The 18555-nt window shown below is 38.3% G+C and overlaps 2 protein-coding genes across 2 annotated transcripts in view; both read left to right on the top strand.

Moving 5' to 3' along the window:
- The window catches only part of RAB10 (RAB10, member RAS oncogene family), a 25949-nt gene extending 16728 nt beyond the window's left edge, over positions 1-9221 (top strand). The window contains exons 2-6 of the mRNA XM_083348636.1: positions 311-371; positions 4370-4508; positions 5834-5923; positions 6685-6786; positions 8857-9221. Of these exons, the coding sequence (XP_083204762.1) occupies positions 311-371; positions 4370-4508; positions 5834-5923; positions 6685-6786; positions 8857-8940 (476 nt within the window). The 3' untranslated portion in view covers positions 8941-9221. The remainder of the gene's footprint in view (positions 1-310; positions 372-4369; positions 4509-5833; positions 5924-6684; positions 6787-8856) is intronic.
- Positions 9222-18353: 9132 nt separating this feature from the next.
- GAREM2 (GRB2 associated regulator of MAPK1 subtype 2) overlaps positions 18354-18555 on the top strand; it is a gene marked incomplete at its 5' end in the record, with an annotated part of 34056 nt that continues 33854 nt past the window's right edge. Inside the window, one exon of the mRNA XM_083348793.1 lies at positions 18354-18468. Coding sequence (XP_083204919.1) covers positions 18354-18468 — 115 coding nt within the window. The remainder of the gene's footprint in view (positions 18469-18555) is intronic.

The raw sequence follows: 18555 nt of genomic DNA, 5'->3' as shown, positions 1-18555 counted from the left end.
TTTTATTTTCCTACCTTATATGATGTCCTAATTACAACTGATTGTCAGAAGCTTATAAATCTGAATGCACTGTTGGGATTAAAAACATGAATAACAGAAGAGTAACTATAATGAAATGCACAAAGAAGCAGCCCAAATACAGTCCTCCTGCGGCAGGGAACAAATTCAAAATAATATTTTCTATGGAGTTCTTTGATGGAATATTTATGCTTATACTTCTCAGATATACTGTATTTGTGTGTGTTCTTTTCTTTGTGTGGATATTTTCATGCTGCTTTGTTGATTTACTTGTTTCATTTTTATTTTATAGGGATAGATTTCAAGATAAAAACAGTTGAATTGCAAGGAAAGAAGATAAAGCTACAGATATGGTAAGTGACTAATAAAACTTTCTGACTTTCAGAAATACTTCCTGTGATTTTTATTAGCTATTTTTATTTATTTATTAGATTTGTGTGCTGCCCATCTTGTCTAGAGGCAATAATTTTAGGACCAAAGCAGATATGGAGTGCACATTTAATATGTTTCTCCTTTTAGTCTTGAGAATGGCCTTATCTCAGAATCTCTTTGGATGGAAAGCTCCATTCTCCTCAGGCATGTCAAACTGCCGGCCCATAGGCCAGATGCGTCATGCCAAAACTGCACCCACCCCATTGCCTGCAATGGGGAAAAAGTTCCAATACGTTGCACGATGTCATGTGACATCGAGAGTTTAACATGCCTGCTCTAGATGAAAAGTTCCAAGAAATGGGTGAAGAGGTTCATACTTTGCAATGAACTATGGTGTGGTTTGTTGGTGTCAGCTTAACATGTTTTCATTGTAGTAGTTGTAAATGCTGGTAGTTAATGACTTTGACTGTTGCATGAATTCAGCTAATGAGCCATTAAACAATTGCTTACAGTGAACTCTTTCTTTAACTTTAGAGAAGTATGTGCAAAGGGGAAAAAGGTTATTCCACCTGATATTACTTATTCAAGGATCTTACTTTTCTTTAAATGTAAATTGTATTTTATTTCTCTTAAAATTTTAAGATACAAAGTATCTTAGGGAACAGTTGCTGGAATTGGGTATGTGTAGTTTAATGAAGAGAAGGGTGAGGGGTGACATGATAGCAGTGTTCCAATATCTCAGGGGCCGCCACAAAGAAGAGGGAGCCAAGCTATTCTCCAAAGCACCTGAAAGCAGGACAAGAAGCAATGGATGGAAAATAGTCAAGGAGAGAAGCAACCTGGAACTAAGTAGAAACTTCCTGACAGTTAGAACAATTAACCAGTGGAACAACCTGCCTCCAGAGGTGGTGAATGCTCCAACACTGGAGGTTTTTAAGAAGAGACTGGACAGCCATTTGCCTGAAATGGTATAAGGTTTCCTGCCTGAGCAGGGGGTTGGACTAGATGACCTCTAAGGCCCCTTCCAACTTATTATTATTATTGTTGTTGTTGTTGTTATTGTTGTTATGGTATGCAATAGGCAGAAAGCTTGACAAACATTTTAGGAAAATACATGTTTGTATAAAGGTCTGTTAGTTAAGTTTACAGGTAGTTCCTTTCTTAATAACAGTAATTGGGACTGGCATTTGGATTAGTTTTTGTTAAACCTGTATTCCATCTTTCTCCTTGAAGTTTAAGGCAATCTATATCCTACTTCATCCTCCAAAGTTTTCTTCATAATTTTCCACCCACAGCAATCTATTTCTAAAAAATGACTGAGCTGAGACTAGCCCAAACTAATTGGGTGAGTTTCCATGATAGTATATTGGTTCTCTTGAATACAGTAACTGTAAGTCCAATGAATTGTACTTGCTTATTTATTTATTTACTTATTATTATTTTTTGCTGTCCATCTCACCTCAGGCCAATTCTTATAAAAGAAACATTAAATTTGATATATGGAACAAAATGTTAAGAGAGCACTGACATTTATTTTTAAATAATCACAAAGACATACTTCTAATAACTCTGGAAGATTATTATTGTAAATTAATCATCTTGCTCTTTCTTCATTAAAATTAATGGCCAGCACAATTTTTTAGAATAGAATAGAGCTGGAAGGGACCTTGGAGGTCTTCTAGTCCAGCCCCCTGCTCAAGCAGGAGAGCCATTAGATATTTAGATATATATGATATCTAAAGAGTAAGCGAATATAATGTCACTTCATTCCTTTTTAAAAAGGGAAAACATTCCTTGGAACTGAAGAAAACCTTTCTAGATAGTTTTCAAGATAGTTCACTTCAGTTCAAGAAAGACTACTTTGTATTTCAGAGAATAGCAATAATTTTGCATTTATAGAATCTTATTGCTATCAGTATAAGAGTATTGCATTTATAAAATTATCTTCCCTGTAAAACCATTTTCCTGGGTACCATGAGGTACTCAAGCTTAAGTTTGCTATTTTGCCTTTGTTGTTTTATTCATACAGTTCCAATATTCCATAATTATTATATGAATCTGTTGGTTCTCTTAAAATTTCAAGGACTTGAGCCTCTGAGTTATCCATAGGTCGTGCATTTTATTTAGAGAAAATGTGAATATACTGTAGTATCTCATGTTTTCCCATTTTTCCAGCCAGTTGTTTTAGAGGAGAATATATTGTTTTTACCTATGCTGTACATAAAAGTCCATCTTTCTGTTCTAAAAGAAGTCAAGGTAAAACTGAATCAAAATAGCACTTAGACTTGTATACCGCTCCATAGTTAACAGCATTCTCTGAGCAGTTTACAGTGTCAGCATATTGCCCTCAGCAATCTGGGTCCTCATTTTACTGACCTCGGATGGAAGGCTAAGTCAAATTTCAGCCGATCAGGATCAAACTCCTGGCTAGGGCTCCTTTTTAACAAGTTGAAAATTAAATTCATTGAAGTTTAATGGCTTAGTCCACTTCTACAGTTCCATAGAATATCCTAGATAAGCAGATAGTATGCAGTGTGTTGTATATGTGAACAACAAAGGACAGTGAAATGAATTGCAACTGGGAGAATGCTGCCATCTGAGCAAATTCTAATCCTGATTTTCCATAGCTTTCTTATAAGCATACCAACCATTTCTCAATAAATTATTGATCAGAATATCTGGCATTTTCTGTTGTAAGAATGAGGCGCAAATGGTAATATTAGGCTGTAACAAGAATTGATACGTGCCAATTGATACATACCCTTGGTTGCTGTAATCATTTCTGAATCTATTTCTTCAAATATTGATCTCCATTTGAGAATTAAATAAGCCACTTAAATGTACAGCCAGTCATTTCTTCCAATTTTCTCTTGTTTTTATAATGAATCATGAATTTTTTTTGTAAAACTTGACAAAGTAATTGCTTTATATGAATGTACCTTAATTTAAATCTAGATCTCTCTTAGTCCTGAACAAAATGAATTGTGAACCACATTATAGCAGGAAAGGCAAAATCAAATCCATCTGAATTTAAACTGGAACAAAATTGAAAAAAATGTGTTATATTAACCTCTCCTGTCTAGGAGCCCAGGATATTCTGCAGTTTTACAAACCATATAAACTAGATTACAAATCAAGGAGCTCAACAAATTGCATTAAGGAATAGATTAGAAAAAAAAATCTGTATTTGTATGAGGAGGTATAGCTCATAAAGTATTTTCCCAAATTGTAAAGTTATTTTTTAAAAAAATTATACAAGGAGATTGGAATATATTATGGTAAGTGGGAAAAATTGTTATTGCAGCAATTACTGCATCAGTTGTACAAAGTACAGGTAAGACAATTGAGCCCAAAATTTAAATTTTGGGTGAGAGAATTGTTAAGTAAATTTTACCCCATTTTGTGACCTTTCTTGCCACAGTTGTTAACTGAATCACTGTGATTGTAAAATTAGTAAAATCTTTGTTTGATTTGATTGTCGCAGAGAGTTAAGTGAATTTGGCTTCCTCATTAACTTTGCGTCTCAAAAGGTACCACATGACCCCAGGACACGGCAATTGTCATAAATACATCCTAGTTGCCAGGCACCTAAATTTTGATCATATGACCATGAGGATGCTGCAACAGTCGTAAATGTGAAAAATGGTCATAAGTCACTTTTTCAGGGCCATTGTAATTTTGAGTGGTCACTAAATGAATGGTTGTAAGTCAAGGATTACCTGTAATTGTCTGAGAAATCAAAAACTAATGAAGGCTTTACGGATCATTTTCCCCACCTCCACCTAACCCTGAAGTCAAATAGTTCCATTCCTCAGAAGTCCCTCAAGACCTAGTTACATCACCAGGCCTGGAGGTCCCAAAGAACCAGAGACATTTTTTTAGATGGCTCCACTGTGGTTGATATATTCATTTTCTCCCCTACCAATACTTTTCACCCATTTTGTTAGACTCTTCAGTGTTTCATTGCTTTCCTTTACAGGGACACAGCAGGACAAGAGCGATTCCACACCATCACCACCTCCTACTACAGAGGTGCCATGGGAATCATGCTAGTGTATGATATCACCAATGCCAAAAGCTTTGAAAACATCAGCAAATGGCTTAGAAACATAGATGAGGTAAGCAGTTTAGTGCGGGTTAGTGCAAAAATAATGCTTGCAAAGAGATTAAATACCTTTTGATTCTTGACTTTTCATCTTTTTGAAAAAAATGTGTTCAGATGGATGTCTGCTTATTACAGAAGAATTGGAAAGAGTTTGACACTATATATGATCCTAGGGGATTTAAATGCCGTTTATCTAAAATTTGAGGATTTATACAGAATGTGTCAGCATTATTTTGTTGTTGCTTTTTATAGACTTTAAATATATAAGATTTAATTATATCATGTATTTAATGCATTTATATGCCATTTTGTGTCTCAACATAACAAACTTTAAGATACTAAAACAGTAAAGAGGAAATGGGAGTAAGGCAATGTTGTCACAGAGTCAGGTATTGGGGGTGGGGGTGGGAGTAAAGAAAGTAATCTTACAATCTATCACAGGCCAATCTTGGTTCTTAAAATATGTTAGGCATAATAGTATCCCTTGAGGCAATCTTGCTATTGGACTCAATAACACAACTATTTTCCTCATAGCTAGTATTAAATTAGCAATCTGCATATTTAAATTTGCAGCTTGGACTTTCACAGATTTTGCATCATAAATCAAACATGATGGGCCAAGACTTGAGCAGTTTTTGTAGACTAAGACTTAGTAATCACAATTAATAGCTTGTAACCATGAAAGAAGAGGCTGATAGGACTATTTTTTGAACTATGTTTTGGTAGGATAAATGTAGTTCATTTATAATAAACTGAGTAAACTATCTAGACAAAATATAGTACATCTTTTAGCCTGATGTAGATGCAGTTTACAATGACCCATCCAATCACCTCCAAACCACCCTGCTCCTTTAACTTAATTTTCAAGAATTGGTTTATAAACATTCATATTTTGTGCTTTGATTATATGTAAGCATTGCTATTGAACTTAATTCTTCATACAATTTTCCCAGTTCATATTAATTTATTACATCATAGATTTCACCAATTCTAAATATGTTTTGGACTATACAGGATCATAGTGAAATTGTCCCAATAAAAGAGTACAATCTGAACCACATCAATCTTGGCAAAGTATTATATAACCTTGTGTTGCAGTTGGAGAATAACTTGAGTGTATATTATTATATTTTTTATAATTGACTACCATTATTTCCTAATTTTGATCTCTGGTACACTTAATTACCTATTTTACTTAAATAACAACCATCCAAGCCCCAAAAATGAAAGGGAAGGGGGTTGTAAATTTAACTCATGCCCTCTGAGCTTAACTTTCATAACGTGGTTAATAGAATGCTGTACAGAAATATAAAATATCATTCTTTGATTGCACCCTAGCATGCTAACGAAGATGTGGAGAGAATGCTTTTAGGAAACAAATGTGATATGGATGACAAAAGAGTGGTACCTAAAGGAAAAGGTGAACAGGTGCGTACCACATCAGCAATTTTCTGCATTGGTAGTGTAGATAATAGAGGAAAGTAAGTCTTACGTTTCCTTTAGGCCAATGGTTGGCATTCTTTTGGTGGCTAAAAGATATATTTGGTGTGTTTAGTGAGGCTGAACCCTGCCAGATTAATGGGATCATATTATATGTTTTGATAAGGCTGGGAATAGAGTTGATTGTAATGTGCTTATCTTAAAGTTAACATTATCATTTTATGTATTTCCTGGTTTATAAGAAACTGCTGTATTTTTTTAGCAATCAGTGGTCTGAATGTTTTAAAACTTCTAATTGGTAAAAAAAATTGTCACAATGTGGAATACTTTGTAGTCCTGGTGTTAGAAATCTGCATTTATTGCTGGAGGGTTTCCCTCAATTTGGAATGTTGGGTTGATTTTTAAAGTTGTTCTGTATAAATTTTACAATTGACTGGGTAAAAGTCTATTTTCTCAGTTTCTGATATCTTTAAATTCCTGTGAGAACATAATCTATTATTTAACTAGAATTTTAAATTATACATATATGAATTATGCTTTGTAAAATGTTTTTAAAAGATATATACTTTGGGACAGACTTAGAAATCGTTCTGCTAATCTTGCAAATCTTCTTTTAATGTGTTTGGATTAGGATTTTTTTTAAGTGTCCTTTTTACAGTATGTTTGAGTAGGTTCACACTTGCTGATGTGTAGCATTTTCCAGAAGCATTTGTAATGAGCCTAACTGTTCTTTTTCCCTTTTGCCCTAGATTGCAAGGGAGCATGGTATTAGGTTTTTCGAAACTAGTGCAAAAGCAAATATAAACATTGAGAAGGCATTCCTCACATTAGCAGAAGACATTCTTCGAAAGGTAACTGCAATCTTTAGCAGAAAATGGGGTGGCAGGAACATTAAATACTGAATATGGTTTGAGATCCTGACTTAATAGTAGTAGTCTTGCCCATAGCTGCTATGCACACAAGAATGTCATTGGTAAAACATGAAGAGCAAGGGCAACCATGTCTGCATTCTGGGAAGAGTTTGAGCCCATAACACTAGAACAAATGATCAAGTCGTTGGGTCTGTGAGTTTTGCCATCTACAAAACAGTTTGTGAACCCTTTGCAATTCTTAATGTTTCTGCATAAATAGGATCTGATTATCCCCACAGGTCCTAAAACTAGATAAAGAGACCCTAATTAAACAAGTCAAAAACATACTTGTTCATTTATTTATTAAGATGCAGACATTGCTTTTCATAAAATCTTTCAGATAGCGTGTTGGATGGACTCAAGAAAGTTGTCTGTTGGATATGAAGCTGTTTTTAGGGGGCACCACGAATTTCTGTGTTGGTTTTACGCTTTTTGTTTTGTTGCTGTTTGTAAACCATCAGGGTTATAATACACAGGGATAGCTATATTAAAATTTATTTTATGTTATTTAACAATTTATATAATTCCCCATTTCATGAATGGTGACTCTGGGCAGTGTACAGATAATGACAAAAAACTAAAATACATTAAAAGAAACCAAAGTCTAACACTGAAGGACTGTACATTTGATTATACAGCCACTTTGTAGGTTCACCATGGGATGCCCTTCCAAGGTTGACAAAAGAATCAAGTTTTAAGGGCTTTCAAGAAGGCCAACAGAGATGGGGCTAACTCACCTCAGAAGGAATAATGTTCTTGATGGCAGTAGCAACAGCATCAAAGTCACATGTCTGGTGGAGCTCAGTAGACAGCAACTGTAGCATACCCACCCACCCCGTTAAAATAAGTAAATGTAATTGGGAAGAGACAGTTCCTCAAATAATTTGGTATAATCTACATAAATAAATGGGAGACACTATTCCACCAATGTAGACCAAAGTTGGGGTAATTACAAACCAATCCAAAGAAACGGCATTTTCCTAAGTCCCATGAAAATTAGGGTATAGCTGAATAGTATAAGAATAGAATAACAGAGTTGGAAGGGACCTTGGAGATCACCTAGTCCAACCCCCTGCTTAGGCAGGAAACCCTATACCATTTCAGACAAACGATTGTCCAATCTCTTCTTAAAAACTTCCAGTGTTGGAGCATTCACAACTTCTGGAGGGAAGTAGTAATTATTTCAGTAAAGTTATCTTTGGGTTTATGCAACTAAAAAGTTGCATTTCTTTTACATTTTTTGCTTGACTATTACAGGTAGTCCTCGACTTACTTATTTATTTATTTATTTATTTATTTATTTATTTATTTATTTATTTATTTATTTATTTATTTATTTTTATATACCGCCCTTTCCCGAAGGACTCAGGGCGGTTTACAGGGCATTTAAAAGAAAATCAATACAAACGTTAAAACAAATTAAAAAAGATTAAATAAAACCCTGAGAAAAATAAAAAACCCAGTTAAAATTAAAATTAAAAAATTCTCAGCCTGGGCCAGAGAGCTCGAAGAGCCAGGTCTTCAGGTCCCGGCGGAATGAACGGAGGTTGGGGGCAGTCCTAAGCTCCGCAGGCAGCTGGTTCCACAGGGCAGGCACACCCACTGAGAATTATGACCACAATTGAGCCCAATTTTTCTGATGTTAAGTGAAACATTTGTTAAATGTCTTTTGCCCCATTTTATGACTTTTCTTGCCACAGTTTTTAAGTGAATCACTGCAGTTGATAAGTTAGTAACCCAGTTGTTAAGTGAATCTGGCTTCCCCCTTGACTTGGCTTGTCAAAAGGTTGCAAAAGGTGACCATTTGATTCTGGGGATGCTACAAAGGTTGTAACTGTGTGAAAAGACCATAGGTTACTTTTTTTCAGTGCCATTGTAACTTCGAATGGCCACTAAATGAACTGTTGTAAGTCGAGGACTACCTGTACTAATTGTGTATTCAGCTTTGTTGCTCTACTGAACAGTAATTGTGAAATTTGGCTTAACTCTCACATCGCTTCTTTGTTACAGACCCCTGTAAAAGAGCCCAACAGTGAAAATGTAGATATCAGCAGTGGAAGTGGTGTGACAGGCTGGAAGACCAAGTGCTGCTGAATGTTCCTCTCACCAAGCACCACCCATCACCCCTCCTCCTCTTCTTGCTGTGGAATAAACCACTTTGCCCATTTTTAACCTTAAATATTTTTCTCCTCATCTTAACATGGCTCCACCTTTTCCTTTGTTCTTCTGTTAGGGAGAGCTCACTGACTATAATTTTCTTGAAACAAAACTGTATTAAAATCATGTCTGATGTTATTTTTAATGTACCAGCTGAACTCAATGCCACAACTCTGGTTGTATTATAGCCCAGTCTTAACATTAAAACGTAGAGCGACCATTTCAGCTCCAGTCTGCAAACTGTACAAGAACAAAACCTAGCATTAACAGTTTTATTTTGTACAACAGTGGGGTTTTATTATGAACACTGTGCTTAGGTCACCGTATTTGCATCAGCAAAAAAACTCATTCGCCTTGAGTAATGTAAATGGGGTTTATTTTGTCCTGTGCCTTATGTGGAAAAGGAACTTTAGTTCTTCCCTTCCCCCCCCCTTTTTTTTTCTGTTCTGGTGGAAGCAAGACAGAAGATCAAATTCTACCGTGATGATTTTACTGTGATCGATGTAGAGGATTGAGGACAAAGGGGTTAGAGCAAGCTATTCCAACCTGCTTGATGTCTCTTTTCCTATTGGTTTAAATTCTGACCAGTTCCTGCTGCCATTTTTTTTCTCTTTAGCAGCCTCTTCCCCCCCCCTCCTTTTTTTTTTTTTTGCCTGCATGCCGGTTTCATTTTTTTTATATATATATATAGCGTGAAGTGTTAAGAGATGGCAATACAATATGTTTGCCAAATTTAATTCGAAGTGCAGATCACAAATCTAGCTTTCTGAGGTAAAACGTGAAGTATCTACTAACCTTTGTCTAGCAGCTGTCAGACCGATTACTATTTCTCCCTTCCTTCCTGCATAGTTGTTGGGGTTTATGATACGGAAGAGTTAATTGCATGCACTAGTTTTTTTATGGAGGATGATGTGGCTGTCTTCAATCTTTGTGTATGACTATACCAGGGGTAGGCAACCTCGGCTCTTTTATGACTCATGGACTTCAACTCCCAGAATTCCTGAGTCAGCGTAGCTGACTCAGGAATTCTGGGAGTTGAAGTCCATGAGTCATAAAAGAGCCGAGGTTGCCTACCCCTGGACTATACCATGTGGTTCCCAAATCTACAGCCATTCATAAAGAATTTGGTTTTTCTTTGCTGCTCCAGGCAGGTGACTCAGTAGCCTAGTCAATATTTAAACATGGGGGGTGGGGGGGGGAAGAAAGAGGGCAAGTAAGTTTGAATGATCACACCCCTAGAATGTTTTCCTTCTGTGTTAAGTTCTTCACAATAAAATAAATCCCTTGTTTACAACCCTGGGCAATTGTAACTTCTTTCAATTAATGCTAAAGAATATTAAGCATAAATACCACTTTAATTTTTCTACTTAAGGAAGCAAGTGTGCTCTGCTTTGGGGGGGGGGGGCCACGGGAACGGAACTTGCTTTTCTGGTTTCCTGATTTTCGTCTCATTCTAGATCTGCTAGAAATGTCACTTAAGACACCTCTGTCGAAACAACAGAGAGGTGTCGTTCAGTTCTGAAAATACCGGGAACAGGTCAAGGGCTTGTATCTTTTGAGGCTCATGTTGAATTTGGGTGCCTTGCTGAGTCATTCTTTTCACCACTCTTGGCCTGTCTGTAAAAGGGTTTCCTGGCAGACTCTTTCCTCCCCCCCCCAATGTAGTCTCAGAGACAAGCTTGAGACTGAACCTTTTTGCACTTGTTTTTAGAAAATTTCTTCTACTAATCAAATCAGCTGATGAAACTGACTAACTTTAATAAAATGAAAGTGTTTGGAACTCTAGCTTTGATCTGGTTTCATAGTACGGTAATTTTCCTGTCTCCTTTCCCTTATGCTTGGGAATTGACTCCTATCCTGTTTGTTAATCAATCCCAGTTGAGTGGCTGTTAAAGGCAGAAACCTTGAAGGGACTTGAAGGGACAAATCAATGCAGTTCTGTTCCTCACATATTGATGTATTGATTAGTGTTGTAAATAGAAATTGTTACCTTTTTCAGATCTGCACTTTCTAACATTATCAAAAAAGGGAATATAGAGTGTGCATAATTTTTTGTATAATCTTTTGTTTAAAATGTGTGCTTTTTATTTGCTTCCTTGGGCTTGGCCCTCCTGTATGAGTCTCTTTAAGAACCTTTGTAAAAGCTGTGTTCATTAAGCACCAGGTAGTTAATCAAAACAGTCCACTCTCTGGTACTATTAGATGAAAAATCATACTCTACTTAACAAGTTAAATAAACTGAAATATTTCTAGCTGGTCTATTTCTGTTTATATTAAAATGTGATTTGGTTTTTATTTTCTAAGTCCCATCATTTATATAATAGTGGGCAAAATAAAGGCATTGCTGGGTGTGCCTTTTTTCTTGCTAAAGTGGCTAAAGAAAAAAAACTACTTTGCAATATCTGAAAAGGGTTTCTTTAAAATTTCATTGCTAAAAATACAAAGTCTGGCTCTCCTTTTGTTTACTCATATCAGAAAGACTTCCTTGAGTCACATTTCACTTGAGATAACTGAATATGTACATGAAGTTTTCTTGGTAAGAGCACGAAAATAATTTGCTGTTTTCAGAGACTGAGTCTAAATGTGGTAAAGGCACAGCATCTTAATGACAATTGGTAACCAAAATAAAATACTTAACTTTGATCTCTTGTGTTGTGGGAACTTGGTTGGGAGGGTTAATTGAAAGTTAATCCTCCCGACTTCTAGATACAAATCTAAGGTGATTTTCCAGTGTAAGTGGAAAGACTAGAGCAAATATGTTTGTTCTGCTCCTGATTTTCTGTTATGTGCAGTGGGAAAAGAGGCTGCTTAACTTTCTCTACTTCATCAGTGATAAATCCAAAATTCCCCTCAATTTGCTCTGTCAGCTGGTGTTAAGAGTGATGGGTAGCTATACCAACCATTGCTAAGCATGTAATGAGAAAAGGTATGCAAAAGCTTCTTAGATGGGAAAGGATTGAGCGAAACCTGGAAATGGTGATAATAATGGATGCAAGGGGTATGAATAACAGGGAAAACAAGGCTGAAGACTGAATAAAGTTCTCTTAAGATGGTCTCTAAACCCAATACATTAAACCTTTTGATATCTCCACACTTACTTGTACCGTAGTGCCTGCTTGGAGATTTCAAGCACACCTGGCTCTGAGCACATTTTTTTCCTGTTTCTAGTACTTCCACAAATAGTCTTCATACTAAGTGGTAGCAGTTTTTAAGATGCTAATATCTCCTTTCCAACAAGCACTGGATAAGCAGCCTTCTATGAAGACTAAATAGACCTTCCCTTTCATTCTACAGCTTCACTCGTCTTTCTTGCCTTGTATCTGTTTATTGTAAAAAAAATGTGGAAAATATCTTATACTACATCAGTTCATAAATAGTTGTATCCCAGTCATTGGTGGCAGCTCTCTACATTCTCTAGCAGAAATGGTGGGATTGAGTCTGATCTTTCCCGTGACCTCCCTCAGTAATTTATTTGGAAGATTTCAACAGCTGGGATTTTCTATGTGCAGAGCAGTAGCTTTCTTCTGCTACCTGTTGTTCTCTTCATCCGTGCCTCCAGGTTCATTCTCTGTAATGCATATTCTCAGGCATATTTGCTTGGTATTAACTAGCTTGGCCTTAAGCAGCCTTACTGAGGGATATTCCTAAAGCAGAATTCACTTCAACACTAGAGGGTGCTGCTCTTCCATTTGAGAAGAGAGCAAGTGTCCCACTTTGCTTAAAGCTGATAGGCCTGTTGATGAGGTTTGAATCCAGCCTTAAGGCCATCTGTTCTGCAGTTATATATTACTCTCCTGATTAAAACCGTCTACAGATTTGCTATGAGAATTTTGTAATTCACTTACGGGCAGTAGAAGATACTAAATACCCTTTTTAGCAGCTTGTTCCGTTCTAAAAAAATCTAAATAAATTTCCAAGAAATATAGTTTATTCTAAGTACATTGTACAACCCTTCCAAAATTCAAAGGAGGAGGAGGAGGAAACTATTTAAAATAACATGGTTGACATAAAGCTACTATTTTGCTGTATAAATTCCAGTTCTTGCAATTGCTTAATTTGCTAGCTAGCATACAAACTATTCAATGGAGTTTGCTTGCACAACTGTAATTGGAAAACCATCCTTCCAAAAGAGATTGAACACTTCTTTGTAACAAACTGCAAAACTGCCAGTCTTGCAAACTTTTTTTATTTTTTTATTTTAATTCCATTTATATCCCGCCCTTCTCCGAAGACTCAGGGCGGCTTACAAGCTTAGCAGTAGCCTTCATTCTATGTATATGCCTGCTTATTAGGGCTTTCACACACACACCCAAGCGGCATTATTACAAAGTCAGCTTAATTGCCCCCAACAATCTGGGTCCTCATTTTACCTACCTCGGAAGGATGGAAGGCTGAGTCAACCTTGAGCCTGGTGGGACTTGAACCTGCACTAATTGCAGGCAGCTGGTGTTACTTAAGGAGGCATTAGCCTACTGCTCCACCAAGGCTCTTTATTATGGAGAGATTAGTTTTAATTTGTCAATAATACTGATTCAATGTTTAAATTGCACTACAGATTTGTTTTAATTATTGCTCATTTAATCCTATAGGACTGGTTTTACATACAAAGCCATACTATATGGGTTTCATATACTACACCAGGGGTCCCAACCCCTGGTCTGTGGACCAGCAATGGTCCATGGCATGCCAGAAACGGGAAGCAAAGCCCCATCTGTGGGATGCAGGCAGCACAGAAAACTCCAGTCCATGGAAAAACCTTAGGGAACCAGTCCCTGGTGCCCAATAAACCACATAAGAGGTTAGTGCAATTTGTGGACACATTAGTTGTGGGGCTCTCTGCCTAGGCAAGATTGGTCTTCGCATTCTTATTTGTGACCTGTTTCCATTTTTATTCTTCACAACCCAATGGAATGTTGGAAACAAATTGCATAAAGGCATTAAAGACACTCTTCAGAAAACAACCAAATGGGACCAAATATAGTGTGAGTGGAGAAGCTGACAAAAGAAACAGCAGTTTAAAAATAGACAAGATGTCACTGAAGGCTGTTGAGGAAATGATTATTGAAATTCATCCAATGCAACTCTAGAAGACAGGCAGTTCTTCAGTGCCTTAGAATTTGATGATTGCACTATAAGCCCTCCTCCCTCTATTCAGGTAGCCCAGAATGGATCTACTGTGATGAATTTGGTGAGGATTCCTGAAGCCATGTCCTTGTTTCATCCTGCAATGCTATTTTAGAAGTTAGGAAAGCTACCTCTCAAAGGCATATTCCTGGAGGATTGGATCTCTCTCCCTCTTCCTTTTCTCTCTCGCTCCTTCCTTCCATCTGTCTATCTGTCATGTTTTCATCGGTGCCGAGGACATTTGAAGTGGTTTTACTTTTCTAAGATTACATTGTATTTTAAATGGAGTCAGATAATGGTGCTGCAGGAAATGGCTAGTGTAGTTTTCTATTTCTCATGAACAGTCAACACTTAAGGTGACTTTCCAGTGTAAATAGAGTTGACTGTTAAAGCCCTTTTTTTTAAAAAAAAGTGTAAACTGCACAAAATAAAATGTTTCCCAAATTGTTGAATGCATTAGTAAGTCAAGCTGCTGATTTACTGAGAAATAAGTTAATTTCAAAGATAAACTTGTACCTGGATTCCCAGAGTGTGAATAAGGGTTCTTAATGATCATGTTTTTGAGTCAGCAGAAAAAGTATGTCAAAATAAATTGCACTACCCTACAGTTGTCTATGGAGATTCTCAGTCATCCAGGTCATGGAGAAAAAAGAAAGTCCATTTGCCTCGTGAAAAAGCATCATTGGGACTACCCTACAGTTGAGCTTTACTGCACCTTGGCAGCATGACTCTGCTCAATATTCCCTTTAGATTCTTCAGACACCCATCTGTAAGCTTGTAAGCCGCCCTGAGTCTTCGGAAAAGGGCGGGATATAAATGGAATTAAAATAAAAAATAAAATAAAAATAAATAAATTTTGTGACACAACAACCACAGACAATACTAGGTTAGTTCCATAGTGGGCTGGGGATAAGGTAGAGAAATTATGGAGTCCTGTCCTTTGAAACCAGTTAGTAAAATGTAATTATGCTTCAGCTAGAAGGACATGGGGATGATTCCCAAGATAATTTACTCCTTTCTCCTTATTTTTCTGCAATAATTAGTTTGATTAGTGGGATATTCCAATCCCTTATTCCATAATGTTAGTAATTTATCAATACCTAATTTAATAATTCTCTAAAGGTGACCAAAAGACCTGTAGATTTAGAATAATCTAAAATATTCTCCAATAATCACAATTTAGGAATTTCAAACAATGTGCCAGGTTCAGACTGCATGTTAAAAGTTGCTTTACTGTAATTGAATATATTTCTATTCAGCTACTAATTAGTCCAAATTCTTGCAATAAATATGATTTAAAAGACTTGCAGGGAGCTGATTTAAAATGTATCACTTGTCCAACAATTCTGGGGAAAAATACTCCGCTTGCCGCTCACCTTACTCCAAGTAAAGGTTTCCCCTGTCCAGCTGTTTCCTACTCTAGGAGACAGTTCTCATCTCCATTTCTTAGCCGAGGGAGTCAGTGTTGTCCGAAGACATTTCTATGGTTATGTGATCAGTGTGACTGTGCACCAAGGTGCACAGAACATTGTTCCATTCCCACCAAAGTAGTGCCTATTTGTCTACTTGCATTTGCATGCTTTCAAACTGCTAGTTGGGCAGGAACTGGGGAAGGCATGGGAGCTCACCCTATCATGCAGTGCTCAGGTCAGTTTTCAAGCTGACAAGCTCAGTGTCTTTAAGCGCCCCCCCCACACACACACACTTTATTCCAATGTCTTATATTTCATATTTCATGAAAATAAAAAATTAAACCTGATTACATCCTGGTGGTGACGCAGTGGTTAGAATGCAGTACTGCGGGCTACTTCTGCTGGTTGCCAGCTGCCAGCAGTTTGGCAGTTCAATTCTCACCAGTTCAATCCTTCCATCCTTCCGAGGTTGGTAAAATGAGAACTCAGATTGTTGGGGGTAATATGCTGACTTGGTAAAACTGCTTAGAGAGGGATGTAAAGCACTGTCAAGTGGTATTTAAGTCAAAGCATAATGCCTGGTTGTTTGAAGGATGAACTATCTTGCATTGTTTCTGGCCTGGTAAACTTAAACTCTTGATTGAACAATGAGATTTAGGACTTAGAAAATTTGCTTCTGTCTTTTCTGGATTTCTATGACCTTTTATTTTTTATTTTTTATTTTTTATTGTTTTTAAAGTATAAGTCATTTACAGTTGTTTAAAGTTGAGCAGCCTATAAATTATATAGATATGTATGCATATATCAATCTTGAATTTGTTTCAAAACATTTATTCTTCATTAAGTTCTGAGAATTTTTAATCTGATTTTAATCTGAAATATTTTAAAATATTTGCTTCTGTAATTAAAATTTTCTATGATAGAAATATTCTACTGCGAATTCCGTAACATTTACAATTTTTGAAAACACCACAAAATAGAATTCATTTTGTATCCTACTGAAAATATATTGAACATTCTAACTGAATCTCAAATTAATGGAATTAATTACTTAGCAAATAGTTGTATTATTCCCATACATTTTGGTTAAGAATATTATTACAAAAAACACATATCATCAGCATATATCTTCAGCTTGCTTTTATGAAATCCTTGCTTGATCACAGAGCCTTCACATATCATTGGACACAATCATTTAACTTTAAATCTTGTATCCTGTATTCTTAATTTTGCTGCCCTGTACACCGCCCTGAGTCCTTCGGGAGAAGGGCGGTATATAAATCAAATAAATAAATAAATAAATAAATAAATAAATAAATAAATAAATAAATAAATAAATAAATAAATCCTTTCTAGAGACACCAGACTGGGCTGGCAACCTCATATTGATTCTTGGTCTACTTAATGTTGGCTTTATCTTCTCCCAGGCCAAGTTTTCACAGCCCACTGTTTGTGTAGCACAAAATACTAGACAAGCAGACTTATTTGGAGGGTGTGGTAAAAAAAGGGAAGTTGTTGGCCATTAATGGTGCAAGCCTTATAAAAAAACAGAAGGGGCTTCAAGAATCACATGACACCATCCTATTATTTTTTCTAACCATGGCCTTCAGACTCTACTCTGAGGTAGAGACTGAGCAGGGCAACCTGCAGGTAATTGTCCTGCCCTAAGGTTTCTCTCTGGAGAAGAGCCTAATGCTGCGAAAGATTGAGGGCAATAGAAGAAGGGGAGGACAGAGAATGAGGTGGCTGGATGGAGTCACTGAAGCAGTAGGCGTGAGCTTAAATGGACTCCAGAAAATGGTAGAGGACAGGAAGGCCTGGAGGAACGTTGTCCATAGGGTCGCAATGGGTCGGACATGACCACAGTTAACAACAACAAAGGTTAAAATGGAGAGGCTGGCAACAGAATGTCACAAGATGTCCTGATGAAGATATTTTTCCCCTGTAGCTTTCCTCTGTTTTCTCACCCTTTCTTTCATCTTTATTTCCACCATGAAAAGGTTGGTTGGCATTGCCTTCCCAGAGCAGCTGGAAGCCCTCTAGAGTAGTTAGTGATCAGAGGAAGGGTCAATGGATTGACTTGACTGGTTTCCTGGCTCCAGTCAAGAACACGAAGTCAGACCACGTTTGGAAGTAGAAACAGATCCATGTTAGATGGTAGTCAACAACAGGCTTGGGGCAACCTCCAGCCTGCCTGTGTGTGCAGGGACCATCTTGCAGATGACTGCCGGTATAGTCCTCCAGTAGGCCCCATAGAATTCAGTAGGCCTACTCCGAAATAGGCTGCCGTCAGAGATTGGCGCATTCTTCTCAATCACTGCCGAGGTGAGCGGTTGATTTACTCTGGCCGGGTTGCCTCCGGGAGCCCCGGCGAGTTCCGGCTTGAAGGCGCCCGCTCCGCGGCAGAAGCGAGGCCGCTGCTGCGGAGAAAGCAGGGGAGCGTCGCGGCCATTCAAGGGACGCCTGCGAGGGGGATGCGAGCGCGTCCACGGCGGGCCCTCCAGTGGGCGGGTCTGGCCGGCCTCCAGCCGAGCGAGCGAGCCGGCAAGCCGAGAGAGGTATGTAGCCGCCGGAGCGAGCGCCACCTGGTCCCCCGCCGGCCGAGCTTCCCTACCCGCCGGGAGGAGCAGGCCCTGACTGGACGGGGCGAGCGGCGCTGCTCTTGCCCGGCGTGTCCCAGCGGTCGTCGGAAGAGGAGGAGGAGGAGGAGCAGCGGCCGGGCTTCGCTTGTTGCGTCCGCGGCTGCTTCTGAACGGCGCGAGCGAGGAGGTGGAGGGCGATGCTCCTGCGGCGGCGACGGGGCGGACGGCCAGCATGGAGCGATTGGCGGCAGCTCTGGGCCGCCTGGCGTGGAGCTCCGGCCCGCCGCTGCCGCTCGACCTTATCGTGGCCAAATGCCGCTTGCCCGCCCTCGTGCGCCCCGGCCCGGGTGGGTCTCTCGCTGGCTGGCTCGCCGGCTGCCCTGGCGGGGGTGCGGTTGGGGAGGCGAAGCGGGCTGCCTGCTTTCTTTGGGTTG

The sequence above is a fragment of the Vipera ursinii genome (assembly GCF_947247035.1).
Source record: "Vipera ursinii genome assembly, chromosome: 1".
Taxonomy (NCBI): domain Eukaryota; kingdom Metazoa; phylum Chordata; class Lepidosauria; order Squamata; family Viperidae; genus Vipera; species Vipera ursinii.
Note: the sequence above shows the minus strand (reverse complement) of the source record. Positions and strands in the feature narration are given on the sequence as shown.